General features: G+C 52.9%; 5 protein-coding genes across 5 annotated transcripts; 3 read left to right on the forward strand and 2 right to left on the reverse strand.

Annotated features, from left to right (window-relative positions):
* Window positions 1-2116: 2116 nt before the first annotated feature.
* On the forward strand, window positions 2117-7526 carry QC763_102990 (uncharacterized protein). The gene is made up of 4 exons (XM_062906858.1): window positions 2117-3730; window positions 3894-4119; window positions 4259-7452; window positions 7507-7526. Exons 1-3 carry the CDS (start codon window positions 3164-3166, stop codon window positions 5407-5409), a joined length of 1944 nt encoding a protein of 647 aa, XP_062769747.1. The 5' UTR covers window positions 2117-3163; the 3' UTR covers window positions 5410-7452; window positions 7507-7526.
* A 1100-nt stretch (window positions 7527-8626) lies between these two features.
* FPR3 (peptidylprolyl isomerase fpr3) lies at window positions 8627-10631 on the forward strand (the record flags this gene model as incomplete). Its single annotated transcript, XM_062906859.1, has 3 exons — window positions 8627-9205; window positions 9257-9706; window positions 9765-10631. Exons 1-3 carry the CDS (start codon window positions 9122-9124, stop codon window positions 10629-10631), a joined length of 1401 nt encoding a protein of 466 aa, XP_062769748.1. The 5' UTR covers window positions 8627-9121.
* Window positions 10632-11449: 818 nt separating this feature from the next.
* On the forward strand, window positions 11450-15300 carry QC763_103010 (uncharacterized protein; the record flags this gene model as incomplete). Its single annotated transcript, XM_062906860.1, has 2 exons — window positions 11450-11642; window positions 11714-15300. The coding sequence occupies 2 exons, from the start codon at window positions 11450-11452 to the stop codon at window positions 15298-15300; spliced, it is 3780 nt and encodes a 1259-aa protein (XP_062769749.1).
* A 233-nt stretch (window positions 15301-15533) lies between these two features.
* On the reverse strand, window positions 15534-16705 carry QC763_103020 (uncharacterized protein). The gene is made up of 4 exons (XM_062906861.1): window positions 16458-16705; window positions 16331-16390; window positions 15914-16027; window positions 15534-15855 (listed from the first exon to the last, which is right to left on the reverse strand). The coding sequence occupies exons 1-4, from the start codon at window positions 16483-16485 to the stop codon at window positions 15800-15802; spliced, it is 258 nt and encodes an 85-aa protein (XP_062769750.1). The 5' UTR covers window positions 16486-16705; the 3' UTR covers window positions 15534-15799.
* Window positions 16706-16830: 125 nt separating this feature from the next.
* QC763_103030 (uncharacterized protein) lies at window positions 16831-17665 on the reverse strand (the record flags this gene model as incomplete). The annotated part of the gene is made up of 2 exons (XM_062906862.1): window positions 16831-17242; window positions 17448-17665. The coding sequence occupies 2 exons, from the start codon at window positions 17663-17665 to the stop codon at window positions 17020-17022; spliced, it is 441 nt and encodes a 146-aa protein (XP_062769751.1). The 3' UTR covers window positions 16831-17019.
* Between the last annotated feature and the right edge of the window lie 393 nt (window positions 17666-18058).

An 18058-nucleotide genomic window follows, 5' to 3' on the forward strand; every position in this document is an offset into this window, starting at 1 on the left:
ACGAATCGGTGGGCGGACGGTTTCTGAGGCGACGATGAAAAAGAGGCCCCGTTTCTAGTTCCCCGGACCTGCAGCACTCCTGCAGTAGACTCTCAACTTTGTTGTTCTGCTGTATCACCGCCTGCAATATACTGCCGGCCTGTGAGCCATGCATCTCGGTTTGAGGTGTGGAAGGCTTCGTTGTCGGATGTCAAACTCGGGCCAAGCTGCTGCCATGAGCTGCCAGATTGATAACCCGAAAGAAGCTTTTTCTGGTTCTGGGATGGGTCGTGATCGGAGTAGAGGATTGTCCGGGATGCAGCACCCCAGACCCGACCCAACGTCTGGTTGAAGCCGCACAAGCGAAATGAATCTCTTTGACCACATCACGCAAGAGCCGGCCGGTTCCTGCTGGGACGCCGCCGTGGTGATGCTTGAGAAACAAAAGACACCCTCCCGCCACACCAGGAACAGCCTCTAGATGCTATTGTCAGCCGCTTTGAGCTCTGCCGCCTCGACATCTTGTTTAACAACATCATAAAAGATGCGGTGATGTGATCCATGCTCCACCACTGCCGGCAGCCGAAGCCGGTGAAGGGACGGCGATGGGGCCGTTGTAGCGTAGCCCGTTCCGGCAAGTGTGGGATGAAGAAAGAAAAAAAAAAAAAGAAGACCTTTTTGGCTCTTGCTAGCCTACCATTGAATCCATCGCGCAGCTTAAAATTGGTCCAACGCTACGCTTGGCACGATGCGACATGGGCGAGGTGAGAGCGGATGAATGGGCTTCAACTCTGGTGCCGAGGCCGAGCGAGAGGCCTCACAAGAAGCACGTTTTTCGACTATTCCGCAGGTACCCATGTACCTAGATATAAAAAGGTCTCAGTTAGCAACGTTCCTAGGCCGGAATTTCACCTTTTTTTGTATGGGGATCCGCATGTCCATGTGAGCCGTGCCGAGACACTGGCACGTAGCCTGCTGCTGTGCTCACGCTCTTCTGCAGGCTGCTCGTCAGCTCAGTGGCTCTCCAGACTATGCAGAACTACAGCGCCACCTTCGCATTTCTGGCCGTTACACTCTCGCTGCTAGTGAGGTGACTTGTGCGAGCATCGCGGGCCAATAGTAACATCGGAGAAGGGGAAATGCCTGAGCTGCCGTGTCCGCTTGGGAAAGCTCATCATAATTTCCACAAAGTGGCATCGGCCCACCAGCCAGTGACAGAGCCGAAGGGGGCCCAAGCTCCCCGTGCATGTCAAATGGCGACTGTCCAACGTGGGGATGTGGCTGGTAAGTACAGGGCGTTATCGACATGGCATGGCGAGGCTAGCTCTTTGCTTTCCCCTTTGATGCTGACCGACTTCCTTTTGCCGCGTTGGAGTGGGCGGTGTACTGTTCTGTGTTGTGGATGGGGAATGCTGGCTTCTTATCTGCTTGGTGGGAGGACCCCGAATAACAATAAACTGTTCTCTGGCGCAAGGAACGGCATGATATGATGCGGGTCATGCTGTGTGTGTGCCAACTTCAGACACAGAGCCCCACAGACTTCAATTTGTCCCGAGATCCCCCATCAGGATTGGTGAGATTCTCTGCCACTGGTGCAGTTCCGTCAGGTGTCGAGCCGTCAAGAACGTGCGGCTGGCGTGGTGGTTCAGAGGGACGGCAGCGCTTGGAGTGCCCTGACGTCGTCCCTCGGCCTAGCAACAGCTGTGAGACTTTTTACTTGTCGTTGTCTTGTCGTTGTTGATCGTGACAGGAAGTGGAGTTGGACCTTTTGCGCGTGCTGGAGGCCAAGTGTTTGGTTGGCTTCTGTGACAGGGAATAATGTATGGAGTCAGACGTAAGATTCCTGGCCTGGCCAGGTAGGCAACAAAGCTTTGAACTGCCGCCGCTTGGCAAACGCGGCCTTGGAGCGAGAAAAAAACAGAATTTTTTTTTTTGCAACCTGGGTACTCCGTCGTGTTAAGTTCGAATAGGCGAATGCCAGACAGCCTTCGCCAACGCGCCAATGCCTCCCGAGCAGCTTGTTTCAACGGCAGGGACGTTGAGTGTTGGATCGTCGAGAAGAGCTGTCTCGAAGGGGAAGACTGCAGCAGGAGCTGAGTGGACGGAGCTCTCTTTCGCACACCAACGACACCCCAGATCTCTCCCCCGCGATTTCCATGTGAAAAACAGCGGGATCCAGGTCAGGGTGCCGCGACTCAGACCTGTCCCAAACCGTTCCGAAGGCTGTGAAAGAGGCCTTTTTTGAGTGTGTTTTTCTCATCAACCCTCAAATAACAGACCACTACAGAGGCCTTGCTAGCCTTGCAACGGGGAAACAGCAAACCTGGGCCGTTGCTGAGCCGTCCCCAGGTGGGAAATTTGTTACCCAAAAGCGACAAGCTTGCTGTGTTATTCGCACCAGGTACTTTCGTGCCCACCTCACAGTTGAGGGAATCCACAATCTTACGCTGCTGCTGCGGAGGGCCGACCCCAACAGCGATCCAATTGCCTGTAGCTCAGCCCCCAGTCCCCGTCGTGACCCTGCCGAGCCTGCACATCCCAGCCCACACCTATCCAAAGGTAGCACCCACGAACACCCCAGCAGCGTTTTCCCATCGCAGGTGTTGGCACCGACCGACAGAGAGAGAACGCGTGGGCTGGGCTTTCAACCTCAGCTGCCCCCTTTTTCTGTTGCTGGCAGCCTACCCTCGACGAGTTTCATCGACAGCTACCATACCCAGGTTGAGCTTCCTAACCCTCACCTCAGCCAGGTCCACCCCCGGGTCGCACCACATTGACCACATTGACCACTCACCACCTGCACCCCCATCTACCTGACTGCGCCCGCCCGGTGGTTATCCATTTTCCCAACCGCACACCTCACCTCTTCTCCTTCTCTTCTCTCTTTTCTCTTTTCCCCCTTCCTCCCGCCAGTCCCTCCTTCCCACCATCTCGAATCGCAGCCCTGTGCCTCTGGACCTTTGGACGTGCTCGGTTGAGGTGCAATCGACTCGCGTCTCTTTGTGCACTCGGGCCCACGCCGTCAACTCGTCGTCGACTTCCTCCTCCCATCACCTCAACGCCCTCAAATCGCCATTCGTCGGTTAGCAAACTGGGCGTGTTTCCGTCCACGACGAGTCAGCAACTTATAAACACACCACCGCTACCTCCACCTCCACATAATAACTCACACCGAGCAGCAACAATGTCGATATTTGGGTGGTGTAGCCAGCGCGCTGGCGGTCTGGCCATGATGACCACCGTTGCGCTCTCCTACTGGGTGATTTCGAGCGAGCTCGAAGCTCAACGACATGGCTACAAGTATCAGTCAAACGACAGTCTTAGCGCACCCAACTACGACCCGCAAAACGGTGCCATTTGGGTCAACATCTTCTCCTACTACTGCCTGCTCATCCACTTCCTTGTCTTCTGCTTCCCCTTGCGCTCCTGCTACGCCGTCTTCACCATTGGCAGGCAGCTGCGCAAGTCGGCTCGCGCCAGGACCCTCAAAGACATCAAGTTTGGACACCGCCGCCGCAGCTCTTCGACCTCCCTTTCCAGCTCCGAGACCTTGACCTCGTCGCGCGACCTGGGCTCCTCCTCGAGCAGCGAAGTTGAGGATGTCGATACGGATTGCTACATTGATGCCGACATTGCCCCCGACCGCGTCATCCATGCCATTGTCATTCCCAACTACAAGGAGGAAAATGACACGCTCAGGGAGACTCTCGAGGTCTTGGCCTCTCACCCTCAGGCCCGCAACACCTACGATGTAAGTTGGCGCGCTCTACACTTCAGCCGCTGGATGACACACCCCCTCATCAACCGCTGTCAACAAATGCTTGTTTGTTCTCTGGCAGCAGCTGTGGTGGGGGTGAATGGGCCCGATGAAGCACCTCCCCTGTTTAGTGCGGAGCTGACAGTTCACGATCCAGGTCTATCTTGCTATGGAGCAGCGGGAACACAATGCCGAGACCAAGGCTTCCCGGTTCGTCAATGAGTTCTCCAAGAAGTTTCGCTCCATCAACTACACGCTTCACCCGTCTGATATCCCCGGCGAGCTTGCTGGCAAGGGCAGCAACATGGCTTGGGCCGCCCGGAAGCTCAGCGAAAGATACTCTCTGGGCCAGCGAAAGGATGTGATTGTGACCGGAATTGATGGTGAGTTTGCCCCGCAGAAGCTGCCGAACGTTCTGGGCCCCGTTGCAAGAATGCACCGGGTCGCTCGGTGTGGCTGGTCCCTTTATTTCTGTCCTGCGCGCGCGATTGGATTCGCTAACCAAGTTTGTCACGGATGCAGCTGATAGCCATCTCTCGACCAATTACTTTGGCCTGGTCACCACCATGCACATGACTTACACCGAGACTGCCACTACCACCCTCTACTCAGCTCCCATCATCTTTGACCGCAATGCTCACAACGTCCCGGCTATTGTCCGTGTCGCCGATGTACTGTGGTCTGCTGCCGGCATGTCCGGATTGTACAAGGGTTCGACCGTTGCTCCTCCTACTTCGGTCTACTCGGTGCCGCTCGAATTGGTTGACCGTGTCGGCGGTTGGGATTGCGATGCCGAAGCGATTGGCGAGGATTTGCACATGTACCTCAAGTGCTTCTTTGCGCTCAATGGTAACTTGACCGTTCGGACCGTCATGAGCCCAGTCAGCCAGACCAATGTTACTGGCGGTGGTCATGGCAAGGGAATCCCCGGTTTGATCGCCGACGTGCAGGCTCGGTACAAGCAAGCTCTCAGGCACATGTGGGGTGCTTTGGATACTGGGTATGCTCTCAGGAAGGTTGTAGAGGTCTGGAGAGAGAGGAAGCACACCTCCAGAGCGTTCCGCCCTCTTCACACCGCTCTGAACGACGCCTCGGATGGCTATGTTCCCGAATCGCAAGTCTCGACAGCTGACCCCGAAGCTGCTCCCGAAAGCGGCATCTTCTCGGACGTCACCACCGACACTCTGAAGGGCGTCAACTACGAGCGCATGATTGTTCTGTTTCACCGTCTTTTCGAGGCGCATTTCCTGCCTGTCCAGATGACAATCCTGGTTGTTGCATCGACTCTCTACGCCTGGGTTACTGACGGGGCTCCTGATGTTCACGGCGTCAACTGGATGTTCAGCATCTGCAACATTCTGCGCACGGTTGGTTTCATGGAAGTCGCCCTGTACCTCTTTCTCTACGAGAGCTTCCACAAGGTTTGCCTCGAGATTCGCGAGAAGGAGATGAGCGATGCCGGTCTGACCAAGGGCATGCACTTCTCCCGCAGAGAGGCCAAGACCAACTTTATTGACTACATCATGGTACCCCTTGTCGCGCCAATCTTTGGCTCGATCCCTTGCGCCCAAGCGCAAATATACCACTTCTGGACAGTAGACTTGGTCTACACAGTCAGCAAGAAGGCCACTAGGAGGAGAGCCAAGTCGGTCAACTTGGATTCTTTGGTATAACACCAGTTACTGCTGCCTCGCAAGCAAATTATCGCATTTTAATAGCGCCGATGCTTTACTTCTATCCATGGGCTCGACCCTCTCGGGCTTCGATATCCGTGTGCCGTCGAAACTTGGCATAGAGCTGTCCAGCACACCTCGGAACGCCGACCCCTTCTTCGATTCTTGGGCATTTTTACATTTTGTCAACAGACTTTGGCGAGGGGCGTACTTCATCGCCCTTTTTGGCCTTTGTTCTTTTATAAACAGCACGGGATTGTGTGAGGCGCACGTGTGTAAATCAAGAGGACATGATGTTGATATGCATGGCATGGCATCGGCATTTGGCATCTAGATATGGGGCTCGACGTTTTTCTTTCTTCTTTTTTGCTTTGCCATCATTGCTTTTGCTCATTTTTCGGCGGGTTTCATCGGAGTTCAAGGAGCAACAGAGCAAGAATAATATTATACCAGGACGGAACGGGGGACAATCGGTTTATGGATGATATCCTCCGCCTTGCTGGCGCCATTCGCTTACACACCACACTTACCACCACCACCACCACCACCAGCCACCAGAAAGAGTTGGGAACACGACACGGCGATAATTCAGGTGAACCCCCCCAGTGGCGGCAAGCACAGTTTGGGGAGTCTCACACGACATGGAGACAAGACAAGTGCCGAAAGAAGTCTTTGGAAACGAAATGAGAACAATCCGGGCAACCAAAAAAGCACCTCGAGAACGAACCGCTTTGCAAATCCATGGGGAGAAAGAAGGAAGTTGGGGGGGGGAACAGATCAACAACACCTCCCTCAAGCGGGATCAATCATCAATTTGGTTTTTTCTCTTCTTTGACGACCACCCAAGGAGAACAGAACGGATTCGAGGCAACTCTTTCTTCACGATATGAGGGGACACAGCCGAAGGAAGAGAAAGGGAAATAATTTAATCCATTTTTAGCCCTTAATATTTAATTTTTTTGTGTAAATAAAGAATGATGGGAATAACTATGGGAAGGAACAAGATGGGGAGGAAGAGGAGGAGGAGGCGGAGGCGGAGGAGTAAGATGGGGGGGAAGAAGACATGAGCAAGCGAGCGAAGAGGGAAAGACAAATCGGCGTCAATCAATTGGGAGGGATGGGCCTGGGTTTGCGGTTTGGTGGGTGGTGGTGATGATGATGATGACGTTTATTTGGTGGAGTGGGTAGTTGGGTGGAGATTTGGGGGAGGAGTTCCAAAGTTTTGGTCTCTGAAAGATGGAGACGGCGGGCGGGTGGAGGGAGGTGTGGTGTAGGGGGGAGAGAGAGAGAGAGAAAGAAATTCAGATCATGACGCTCGCTTGGCATGCATAAAGCTATTTTTTTTTGTTTGGTTTTGTTCTGGTGACTGTGACTTGTATGTATGTCTGGATCTTGTGTGGTTTTTGGATGTCTGCCTGATCTTTGAAGGTTCAAGAAGCGCCAAGGGGGAGGTGACGTTGGTGTTGTAGCATTGATTGTGGCTGTGCTGTTCTATCTAGCTAGCGAACGTCGGATTGTAGTTTTCAAATGCTAAACGTACTATAGTCTACTCGTACATGCGGAATTTTTACACTAGTTTCATGCGGTTGGGTATGGGATTTAGGAATGGTATGGGGTTGGGGCGTCGTCATCATCGTTCGGAGGCGGGCCGTTCCCAGACAAGTTTGTTGCATTTCACGCTCATCCACCTACCCAAGAAACTCTTCGGAATATCGGCATACTCACTCCGGTGTCCGCGGCGCGCGGCTGACTGTTCTCTATGTATCTTGCATGTCTTGTCGAATCCGAGTTTGACACAGGTAGGAACGTGGGGCGGTCAGTCTTCTCCGTACCCTACCTATCTACCTACCTACCGACCCAAGGGTCTCTGTAAACGAACTGGTATGGACACCCCCAATGCCGTGCGGCTTTTACATTATTGGGTTCGGAATTTGACGTAAACATGGAATTTTTGAGTTTTATTTCTCCGTTGAAACGGGACCCTGTCACGCTGTGTGCTTGGGTGAGGTGAGCACCCTGCCCACAAATAACCGAGACACAAAAGTAAGTCAACCCATATCACATACTATGAACTATACCTCAGGAGTAAGTTAATAGGACTTTGAACGATCTTTCAAAGCCTGTTAACTATTTTTTAAGGCCTATAAACTATCTTCAAAGGCCTATTATAAATTATCCTTAAAGGCTTATGGACTATCCGTTAAGGCATGTAAACCAACTTGTAGTGTCTCGATTATTCTGTGGTGAGGGTGGTGAGGTGGTGCTTACATATTGACATGTACACTGCCACTGTGGGATATCCACTTTTGGATGGCTGGGAAGGGGGGAGATCGGCGGTTTTATTGGTAGTTGGGTTGGAACCAAGGCCTGATACAATGCTGGGTAGGGGTAGGGGATGATTGGTATGTACAGATTGGGGATTTATTTATTGATTTAGTTTTTTTGTTGTCCAGATAGAGCGGGAGGGGGGACCTGTCTTGGATGGGGCTGGGTGTGGTGAGGGTGAGGGTGAGTAAGCTGGCTGCTTCAGCCTTGCTTTGTTTCGGAGGTCAGCCGTGTCTTGGTTGGGTTTGGTTGCTTAGGGGAGTGGGTTTGACATGTTTGTAGAGATATAATGGTCATAGGAGCTGTTAAACAGAGATAGAGGCCATCTATCCCCTTGGTCAGCTCGGTCTTCATGATCCGGTGTTTAATTTTCTCTGATGATGTGTACATGCTCTTCTAGTGGCTTTGCGATGATGAGGAAAAATAAAGCAAGCTATTTCGGTACAGTATCGACACACTTCACTATACAAGTTTGATGGTGTAAGGCCTGGTCTTGGAGCTTGACTGAAAGGTTGGTGATGAGAGCTCGGCGTCTACTCATATGGACAGCTCTGCGGTATTGCTCAGATAACAATTGACTTGAGCCAAGGTTTCAGATTAAGCAGCAAATCCGATTCTCTTCATCTCAAACTCCTAGAAAGCACACTCTGACAGTCGCCTGAAGTGTGAGATGCCAAGCTGAGCAACTTGTTCTAGATTCTAGAAGCTCAAGTGGTGATCTCAGCAATCCATTATTCAGATTGCTCTCTGGGATGATAGAGATTTCACAGAATGTCTACGAAGTGCAGAGAAGGCACGGGGGGTGACGTGCGGTTGTCGACCTGGAGCAGTGAATGAACCGGGGATCCATGTGGGGAGGCGCTTGTAAATTCTTGCAAGTCAACAAAGAGGCCTCGAGAGAGTCTCGATGTCAAAAGCTGAAATATGGACCCAATTCCATGCTCAGAAAGCACCGATGGTGGCAGAATTCACTCAGGAAGATGGGAACAAAACACCTCCAGACATCTGCTCACGATATTCACCCTGGCGCATTGCTCCCAAGGCCAATTCACTGTTGCGCCGCCGTTGGATGGTGAATGTTGCAGCTCAGCTCTGCCCCACCAGATTGGCTGGGAAACCAGTGGAAACTATCGGCCGATAAGCCTTATCGGATACTGGAGTGGAGCCGCCCAAACTTTTTTTGTGGAGCCAACCTCGAATCGCTGCAGGTGGTTGCAAAGTGCTGGATATTTTTTTTCTGCTGCGATTCCTGCACCTCTCTCTTCTTCTTCTCTGTACTCAACATCACCATCATCACATTGTCTGTCTGTTTTTGTTCAGCACATTAAATCGCATCGCCATTCCTTCTTTTAGTACATACCAAGTAACATCCTCTAACTCAGCCAACATGCCTCTTCTTCCTGTCGCCGTCTATGGCCAAGATGTCCCTCCCGGACAGCTTGTCCCAGCCGAGATCCAGTTCCCTGCGACCGTAAGTCTCTGCAATCCCAATCGCCAGGCCATTGCTAATGCGCAATTCTAGATTCGCATTACCATGGCTGCTCTTGACCCTACCGCCGCCCCCGAGGCTGATGAGGAGGGCAACATCCCCGCCGTCCACCGCTCCACCCTGAAGATCATCAGAGTCGTCAACGACGACGAGGGCGATGATGAAGACGAGGACGAGTATCTCCAGAAGCTTCTCGGCGGTGGCGACGACGAGGAGTCTGACGAGGAGTCCGATGAGGAGGCCAACGGCGGGCCCAGCGACCCGGCCAAGTCCAAGAAGGCGAAGCGCGCCGCTGCCATCAAGAAGCTGATGGAGGCTACCCAGGAGGAGTCCGATGAGGAGATGGAGGACGTCAAGCCCAACGGAAAGAAGGGCAAGGCCAAGGCCGAGGCCGAGGAGGAGAGCGATGATGAGAGCGACGAGGACGATGAGGAGGAGGGTGAGCTTGAGGAGTTTGTTGTCTGCACTCTTGACACCGAGCGCGTACGTATTAGCTTCAACCAGCCCAAGAAAGCCTTGCACAGACTGACAAGCAACACAGACCTACCAGCAGCCCATCGACCTTGTCATTGGCGAGGGCGAGAGGGTCTTCTTCGCCGTCACCGGTACCCACACTGTCTACGTCACTGGCAACTACGTGGTCACCGAGGACGAGGAGGACGAGGATTCCGATGAGGAGTCCGATGAGGACTACGATGACGACATGCGCGCCGTCCTCGAGGGTGACTCCGATGATGACATGAGCGATGAGCTCGACGAGATCGATGGTGCTGAGCGCATCAAGGAGATCGACACCGACGAGGAGGAGGCTCCCAAGCTTGTCGATACCAAGAAGAAGGGCAAGAAGAGAGCCGCTGAGGAGGAGGCCGAAGGCCTCGACGAGTTGATCGCCAAGGACGAGAAGAAGAACAAGAAGCAGAAGAAGAACAAGAGCGAGGCTGCTACTACTGAGGCCAAGGAGTCTCCCTCCACCAAGGGTGATAAGAAGGTCCAGTTCGCCAAGAACCTTGAGCAAGGCCCTACCGGCCCTGCTAAGGACAAGGCTGCTGAGAAGCCCGCCGAGAAGAAGGCTCTTGGTGTCAAGGTTGTCAACGGTGTCACCATCGACGACCGCAAGGTTGGTACCGGCCGCACCGTGAAGAACGGCGACCGCGTTGGCATGCGTTACATTGGCAAGCTCCAGAACGGCAAGGTTTTTGATTCCAACAAGAAGGGCGCGCCTTTCAGCTTCAAGATTGGCAAGGGTGAGGTCATCAAGGGCTGGGACATTGGTATTCTCGGCATGGCCGTCGGTGGCGAGCGTCGGTTGACTATTCCCGCCCACCTCGCCTACGGCAGCAAGTCCCTCCCCGGCATCCCTGCCAACAGCACTCTCATCTTCGATGTCAAGCTCATCGAGATCAAGTAAAGGATCTTTGTGACTTGAATATATATGTCTCCTGAGCGCGGCGTCGGACTCGGTGACATGTAGCCTTGTATTTTACAACGGGCACTTTTCCGTTTTTTTATTGTTTTTTTTTATGATATCTCGAGGCTCTTCCTACGGGTTAGCCTGATCGGTTTTTTTTGCTTCATATACAGCACCATGGAGACCTTCTGACCTGCGCACGATCTGTGAGGATTCTGTCCTCTTAGGCAGCAGAAAGAGACGGTGTTCAAGGGGATGACGAGGTCTGCATTGCATTATGGAATGGCGAACAAAACTTGGGTTTGGAGGTTTTTTTGTTACCTCTCAGGGAATTTCTTATGTTACTGTCTGCTTAGGGGAAAATAATACTCGTCGCTGTGGCGCGGCTATGAACTCAACACTGTGGTTGCCTGTGTACTTGCTGGCTATGTGTGTATCTCTTTCTCTGTCTCTTCTGTGTAATGTTCCGTCTTACCTGGCATGTCCAGCGTCCTGCTAAGCAATGGCAAGTGCGCCCATGAGGAAAGGTGTTTGTAGTCGACACCTTCCCAGCCGTCCTGTCTTGTTGGGCATTGCCGGCCTGTGGAAGGGGCCTCACGGAGGCCATGCCCCGTCGTAAATAGACCATGACGTCCCTGTTGTCCATCGACAAACTTCTTCTTCACCCATCTTGTCCCCGTCACCGTATCATTCCATCTCGACTCGTCCCAAACCCCCGACTCTCGTTGGATTTTCTGGGAGGGGATTATCCCGCAATACTTACCCGGCAGCATTATTGCACCCCGTAATTTTTATCCCATGGACAGAGGTGCACCGTCATGACGAGCAGAACTGGCCAGCAGCACAGCGAGATCGCCTCCATCTCTCTAGGGGCCGGCTACAAACTGGACGACAACAACGCCTCGGTGTGGTCCCTTGCCCGCTCCGACCGTGCTTCCATCCAAGTGACCACGGCCGCCGCTCGTAAAAGGTTCAAGATATTCTCCGCATTCAAGTCGTTGACCAATCTTGGTGAGTTTCCAAGCTTTCTTGTTGGGAATGTTGAGAAGACCGTTTGGGCTGATACGAACCGACGTAAAAAGCCTCTGACAAGCCACCCGCCGTCACGACACCGACCGAGCCCCTTAGCGGCCACCGCGGTGCAAAGTCAATTATCCCAAAGGGCATACTTTCAAAAATGTCCAGCGCCCTCGTCCGTGGTGCTCCTTCTCCCATGGAGCCGACTGTTATTCATCGATCCACCCAACCGAGGAGTCGTCGACCGAAGCTTCAGCAGCAGACATTTCAGCAACGTCATCCTCATCATCATCATCATCATCCTCATCCTCATCATCATCATCACCAGCAGCAGCAGCAGCAAGAACAAGCAGCAGTGGTGCAGCATATTGAATCTTTTCCGTTGTCACCACCGCAGGTCATCACCCCCGACGCCACCACCACGGCGAAGAACACAGACACGACGACGGTTTCGAGCATGCCGAGCACGCCGCAGGATAATTCGGCGAACACCTCGCCCAAGAACTCGACTGGGCAGACGTCGATGGATTCGTGGATGATGAAGGATCAGAGGCGAGGGGGAGGGGGAGGAGGGGGATCCCCGCCCGAGAGGTTGAAGCAAACCGCCCGGCACGGTAATCACCAGCACAACATCGCGCTACCGTTGTCGGGGGTGTCATCTTGTTCGAATCCAATCATTCGTCATCATGCCCATCATGGCCACAATCATGGCCAGCAGCACCACAGGGAGAACCCGCCGCAGAACCACATTGATGACACTTCCACCTCTCCCAGTCCGGACTCTGTCTTGACGACTATACAGGAATCGCCTTTTGATCTTGTCATGCCTTCGATCGTGACGGTGGAGAAGGCGGCTGCGGCCAAGATTGCGCTGGAAGGGTATTTTCAGGAGAAGTTTGCTCTTGGGGCAGCGGATAGAGAGAAGAGGAGGCAGGGGTTTGAGAATGGGCTTTTTGTGGATGCGGCGGCTGCCAGGGGGGGGAAGGAGACGAGAAAGGGGGGGTTGCCGACCAGTGGGCAGATTGCCGCTGTCAGACAAGGGTTTTTCAAACAGGAGACTCGGCACCTGAGGGAGACGAGGGTTTTGAAGGCTAGGGGGGCGGGGTTGCTGATGCGGGAGGGGGTGGACGGGGCGAGGGAGAATGGGTTTGAGGAGGTGCAGATTTTGGGGAAGGGGAGTTTTGGGGTGGTGAAGCTGGTGAGGCAGAGTGGTGGTGGGGGAGGGGTGTTTGCCATGAAGTGTATACGGAAGGGGGAGATGATCAAGACGCAGCAGGAGGGGCATCTCAAGGCGGAGAGGGACTTTTTGATCGCGAGCGAGGGGTGTCAGTGGGTTGTTCAGCTCGTGGCGGCGTTTCAGGACTTGAAGAATTTGTACTTGGTTACCGAGTACATGCCGGGGGGGGACTTTCTGGGGTTTTTGATTCGGGAGACTACGCTCCCGGAAGAGGTGGCCAAGTTTTATGTTGCCGAGATGATTCTGGCGGTGGAGGCGACGCATTCGTTGAAGTTTATACACCGGGACATCAAGCCTGACAACTTTTTGATATCGGCGAGCGGGCACCTGAAGATTTCGGACTTTGGGCTGGCGTTTGATGGGCATTGGTCGCATGACTTGGCCTATTTTACTAGTCACCGGTATTCGCTCGTGAATAGGCTGGGGTTGAACGTGGTGGGGGATAAGCAGGACAGGAAGGAGAGCAGGAGCACGGCTGCGGTGCTGAAGTGGACGAGTGGCATCATGACGGGGATTGGGAAGCATCAGCCCAAGGTTGGGGTTGGGGTCGGGGTGGAGGGGGATGAAAAGAGGGAGCCGTTGCTGAGCTGGAGGAACAGGAACGGGAACAGGGGGGCGGCGGTGAGTATTATGGGTACGAGTCAGTACATGGCTCCCGAGGTGGTCAAGGGGGAGTGTTATGATGCGAGGTGCGACTACTGGAGCGTGGCGGTGATTCTGTACGAGTGCCTGTACGGGAGCACGCCGTTCTACAGCGAGGAGGGGAGGTCGGTGACCAAGAAGAATATTTTGAACCACCGGGAGACGTTTCGCTTTCCGAGGCAGGGGCCGACGGTGTCGACGAGGTGTCGGAATTTGTTGGTCAGTTTGATTGTGGACAAGGAGGACAGGTTGTCTTGCAAGGCGTACAAGATGAAGGACATGATTGGGCAGATGGGGACTGAGCCGGGGGGGCAGAATCAAAGGGGGATGACGAGTTCGATGTCGGCGCCGAGTCTGCCTGCTTTGGGGGTTGCTACTATGCCGGGGAATATTAGTACTGGTGGTGGTGGTGGCCCGGCGCAGCAGCAGCAGCAGCATCAGACGCAGAAGGATACACGGTGGACGAAGGAATATGTGGACAAGTTTGTGTTCCCTAATGATGCTGAGGATATCAAGGGGCACAAGTGGTTTAGGTCAATTGCGTGGGAGCATTTGCACCAGATGCCGCCGCCGCATGTTCCTGTGCTGGACTCGCCGGACGATGCGACGTATTTTGATGACGAGAGTTTGAGTGATTGGAGTGAGAGCTCTCTGGAAGACAAGCTGTCGGAGGAGGAGGAGGACGATGAGGATGAGATTGAGAATAGGAGGCTTGAGGAGGAGGGGTATCACGGGTTGAGCAAACGGGTGTTGGATCAGATGGTTGAGGAGCAGAAGCTGATGGAGGAGAGGAGGCGAGAAGAGGAAAAGGAGAGGTTCCTCGGTAAGCTGGGCAGGAGGCCGAGTCTGCAGAGGTGGGTGATGGAGGCGATGAGACAGGCGCCGTTTGATATTGACTATTACATGGGGTTGGAGAAAGAGATTGACAAGGCTAGCCCGGAGTGCGGGGTTACGGAGGAGGAGAAGGAGGTGATGAAGGCTTTTTTGCTTCGGTACGGGTGTCGGGTGTTTCGGGATGGGGAGCCCAAGGGGGACGCCGCCAAAGATAAGAAGGAGGAGAAGAAGAAGAAGAGGCCGAGGGACAAGATTTTGAGGGACAAGGAGATGGGAAAGGTGGCGATGGGTGTGAGGAGACGGACGGCGTTTGCTGGGTATGAGTGGGTTGGCTGTCGCGGGTTGAATGGGGGCGAGGTGCTTGGTGATGGTGGTGGTGGCGGTGGTCAGGAGAATGTTGGGTTGGATGGGACATCGGTGATGAAACCGAAGCCTGTCCAGCATTCTCCTCAGCAACAGGTGCAGATGCAGACACCGCGGCAGGTGGTGAATGTTGGGGCGGTGGGGATGGATGGGGGGTATGACGGATCTCCCGAGAGTAATTCCTCGCCTACGTATCGATGGGGACCGCATCCGCAGGTTCACTTACCGCCGCCTCATGTTCATTTACCACTGCCTCATGCGCTGCCTCCCATGACGGGGCATGCGTTTCAACCTGATCCGTTTTGGAGACCACCACCGGTAGCTCCCCAGCCGCAGTTCACACATGCTCATCATCCTCAGTATCACCCACTACCGCCACGGCAGTTTTCACCATTTCCATTTCAGCAGCAGCAGCAACTGGATCCTCGACACTTTCAACTACCTCCATTTCGTCCACCGCCACCGCAACAAGCCCGGAACTATTCCCCTTATCAGAGCCAGTACGTACAGAGTCAAGTCCCGAGACAGTTTTCCATGCCACCACAAGCACAGCCGCAGGCACCACCACCGCGATAGGTTGGCGGTAATAAGCAGGGCGGTGGTGCTGGGGCTGGAGGGAATGATGCCGGAGTATGGGCTGGCGAGGCAGGCTTTGATCTGAAGAACAAGGGCAGGATGGGTGTGTCGTGAGGTGATGATTATGAACGACGGGGGGCAATCTTGTTTTTTGGGCGTTTGTTGGGTAGATGGGATACGTACAACGACAGTATTATTAGATAGTAGACAGCCTACCTATGATACCACCAGAAGTAGAGTTAATAGTAGTTGTAATCTCTCACTTGTTTCTGCAGACTCGGAGGGCGGTGTAAAAGACCCAACATCATGCATTGTAGTAGCTCGTCGTATCCATTAGTGTATATTTTCGTCATACCAACGACACCCATCCATCTATTAGCGCCTCATTTTGCCAACCTCCAACCCAAAGCAATTTCCCACATGATCTTTATGAAGTGGTGGGCGTGCTCTCGTGGCTTCCCCTCCATTTCCTCACTGTCCACCTCCAAACCGCAAACCTTTAGCCCAAAACAAGCTCATACACTATGATGAGGGTATTGATCACAATTAATGGTACTAACTCTCTTATTAGTGACGGTGGCGAAAGTGCGGGGTACGTGAGGAGAGTACATACTCCTCATCAAGGTCCGGATCGAGGCAATCAGTTGGATGGCATTATACTTGACGCTGCTGTCTACGCCGCCGGGGCCGCCGAAGGAGCGGTTGTGGGTTGCGGGGGTGAGGTTTACTGTCGGTCAAAGAGTCAGTGTTTCCTGTACTGGATAGTCATGTGCTGTTGTATGTCGTGGTGAAAGCAGCAGGGCCACTTTTCCGACCTCATTGACTGGTGTCTGGTTTTGCTCCGTGTTGGTATCGAGCACAGCATCCCAACGAGGTGGTGCCCTCCAAGCGCGACCCTCCCGCCAGAGTTTGTTCAAGGACCCCCCATTTGGGAAGGTTTGACCCTCTCTATCGGTTGAGCTGTGGTTGTCGGAGTTGGAATAGGACTATGGGTTCGGGAACACCGGGGGAATGTTGGGGTTAAACGCACCGCGAGCGAGGAAGCGGTCCTCTGACAGGACGACGATGGCGTTGAGAATCAGGACGGCCACTTTTTTTTTTTGCACAGACGTTAGCATGCTTGATAGAGAAGGGGGGGAGAACAAAGAGAAGCATACCATAGAGAATCTTCCCCAGAAAAGACATCTTCGCTTTGCTTCAAGGGGGTAGCTCCCCTTCTTCTCGCAGTGGTTCGGGTGACAGTATATCGCCGGTTATTGGTGTGGTTTATATCGCTAGACAGGGAGTATGTTTTGCTGCCGTCGCGATTGTCGTCGTGTCGCGGTGTCGCCAGTAAGAAGCACAAAGGTGGACGTTTACAGTCAACTTGACAGCTTGAGCTTCAACCGCCGTGCGTCAGCCAATGCGACGCGCAGAGGACAGATTTATTGTGGGGCAGCCGTTCATCAAAAAGGGAGTTACGTCATGTGACAGTGTGCAGAGGTACAGTAGAACCCTAACCCCTGGAATAAGAGGAAAGTGGAGTTCAACCCCCTATTTACCCCTGAAATTGTGCTGGCAAACATCCTCAGTCCATCAACAACCTGTTTATTTACTCCTCAACATACATCGATACATGCTAAATGTTACATTTCAGTGCCACAACAACAGAGATAGAAACACAAGAACCACAAAACTCTGTGAATACCAACTTCTGTCATTCATCACCCGTCCCATTACTCACCCCGGGAGAAAAACCAACTCCGACGGCAGCACCATATACCCAACCCTACTAGCAGGCACCCTCACCACCCTGTATTCCAGGTCAGGTAGGTAATCATAACACCGCCATTCCACCGCATTCCAAAAGTTCTTCGATTCCTCGACCGTGTCCAGGACATGCAGCAATGCATAGCCTGCACTCAGAAAATCTCGCAAGCACGAGCACACGCGCTGGAAAAAGCTGTAATAACAACTGGAGTTAGTCTCATCCCTGATCTTCAAGAGTGCGTTGCTGTGATCAAAAAACGATAAAAAAAAAACAATCAACGATTGCAACGCACGCCTAACAAAAACTGGTGTTTTCAGCTGTCAAAGCAAGAATTTCATCGCTAAATAAACAAACAAAACCAGCAAGCAAGCCGTAAAAAGGAAAACCTTCGCCTCACTTGACACAATGCTTTGTAATCCCAGTCCAGTAAAGTCCAGTTCCAGTTCCAGTCCAGCAGCCCAGAGAAAGTTCAACCAACGGTATTTCAGGAAAAGACTCCATTTGATGTGTGACAGAAAACCCCACATTGATAAACCGAATGTTAGCTTTGTTGCAAAAAGAAAAAGGGTGTAGAAATTGAGCCCGTCCATCCTGAGTGTAGTGTGTGTAATCCATCGCTTTGCCCGCCTTTTGCCATGCTAATGCTCCGTTACTTGTAACTTCAAAGCTGTAAAAAGAGAAACCAAAAAGAGTCGCAGAAAAGAAAAACAAGAACAAAAAACCAACAGGCCAGATTCATCCGTTTTTGTTTTGCCCGATACGGTATCAAAACCCTTCCGTCCATCCATTCGAAACAAAACCCGCCTGCTGCTTCTTCAGCCCCCCCAAAATATTAAGAAAAATGCTAAAGTACCAACTTGAAGCCAAACGGATTTCTAGAGGCTCTCCTCTTCTCCCAAGAATTATCCGTCCTTGCCGATGTTTGCCGCAACAATACTGGTTAATGGTATATAACGTAACGATGTGTGTGTCGTAAATACGTGTTGTAGAGGTATCAGAGGATTAATC

Source organism: Podospora pseudopauciseta, chromosome 1 (genome assembly GCF_035222475.1).
Source record: "Podospora pseudopauciseta strain CBS 411.78 chromosome 1, whole genome shotgun sequence".
NCBI lineage: Eukaryota > Fungi > Ascomycota > Sordariomycetes > Sordariales > Podosporaceae > Podospora > Podospora pseudopauciseta.